The following is a 1,614-nucleotide window of genomic DNA, read 5'->3' as shown; positions in this document are numbered from 1 at the left end:
CATTTTATTTTAATGTATAAATTTTTCCTTAAGTCTGGCATTATTATAATAATAATTTTTGGTTTCTACAATGAAAAATAAATAAAAAATGTAGAAAGGAAACAATCCCCGAGCGGTAGCAAAAACGCCTAAAAGTTTTATCCTCTCCTTTATTATATATAAAATGCATAGGTGGGTTCGAAGGTTCCAGCCAGATTTATTCGACCTATATTTATAAAACATTATGTGTAAGAAACTTTTTATTAAAAATTAAATTTTCTATAAAATCTCAAATTCTGGCCAGAATCTTCGGGGCTACGTTGTATACCCATACACATAGCTTAAATTTTTATAGAATGTTCTCAAGACGTTCAGAAGACCTCTCCTAAGAACGTTTCTCGGATAAAATGTGATTGGAATATTTATAATATTCTCTAAATAATAATTTTACTTAAACGTTTTTTGTAGTAAATATAAAGCATTTTTTAAATTAATTTTATAAAACTTCCATGTAATTTTGAAATAATGAAATTAAATCAATGTTATTTAATTAAACTTGTAATTATTTTGATTTCTAAAAATTACTATATAAATCTCAAAATGTCAAATCTTTATGCTGTGAAATATAAAATTTGATAAGAATTTTTTCGAAAATAATTAAATTTTACGAGATTAAACATTTCTTGATATGTATTAAACAGCTGCAATAGAAGTAGATTTATGGTTAACATAATTTTACAATTAAATATCTGTTTTTAATAATTTCAGAAAAAATAAATATTAAAGTGATCAAATATTAAATCATATTTTAAAAATTAATTGTATGTAGAAAGAAGAAAGAAAATTCAAGTACTACTGTACAAAATTAGTAGTAAACATCAAATATTATAAATAAAAAGAAGCATAAAAGCCATGCAAGGAAGTCAAAGCGTTTGTTTATAATGACATTTATTTTTATAGAAAAATATGTTTACTTACCGTGTCAAGATTGACGAAATTGAATTTGGCGCTGTATGGCTGTTCCGTCAGTTCCGTCCTCTCCTGGCTCTCTTCTATCATTTTTATTAACTTGTTTAGCGAGAGGTCGGGCGAGATGTCTAATGTTACGGTCGGCGTTGCGACGATGCTGCAGAAGAGCAAGACGAACGCAATAATGAACGGCTGCATTGTCAGTCGACGTATAATTGAATCGGATACCGCGAATTCCTTTAATTAGGCGCGAAGATGTAATTACAATGGCAATGAAAACCGCGACTACGCGTTCTGTCTACGTACAACTGAGCTCTTCCTCTATTCTTTCTCATAGACTTTTCTGCACGTTCTAGGAAACGCTAACAAATTATCTATCATAAAAAGTAGAAGCAATATTAGTCATTTGATGATAAAAAAAACTTGTTATCACGCACGTTAAAGTGCAAAATAATGAAGCACACGTGTCTATCGTTGCGCTAAACGTTTTAGTTGCGCTTTGTTATTTTTAAGCGCGCAGCTGATTTTTCCCATTTATTATATATTTAATTGGAAAGAGAAATTAGTTGTATACAATCAGAAGAGTGTGGACACAAATTTTTAAATTTGTATTTAAATAGTTTCAAACTTTCAAATTATTTAAATATTTCTGTCTAATAAATATTT

General features: G+C 28.5%; 1 protein-coding gene across 1 annotated transcript in view; it reads right to left on the bottom strand.

The window, feature by feature from the left end:
* LOC105461953 (gastric triacylglycerol lipase-like) overlaps nt 1-1,293 on the bottom strand; it is a 9,111-nt gene extending 7,818 nt beyond the window's left edge. Inside the window, exon 1 of the mRNA XM_011708476.1 lies at nt 940-1,293. Coding sequence (XP_011706778.1) covers nt 940-1,146 — 207 coding nt within the window. The 5' untranslated portion in view covers nt 1,147-1,293. The remainder of the gene's footprint in view (nt 1-939) is intronic.
* Nucleotides 1,294-1,614: the final 321 nt, after the last annotated feature.

This window comes from Wasmannia auropunctata, unplaced genomic scaffold (genome assembly GCF_000956235.1).
Source record: "Wasmannia auropunctata unplaced genomic scaffold, wasmannia.A_1.0 LD274190.1, whole genome shotgun sequence".
Lineage (NCBI taxonomy): Eukaryota > Metazoa > Arthropoda > Insecta > Hymenoptera > Formicidae > Wasmannia > Wasmannia auropunctata.
The sequence above is the reverse complement of the archived record's forward strand: the minus strand, read 5'-3'. Positions and strand labels throughout refer to the sequence as shown.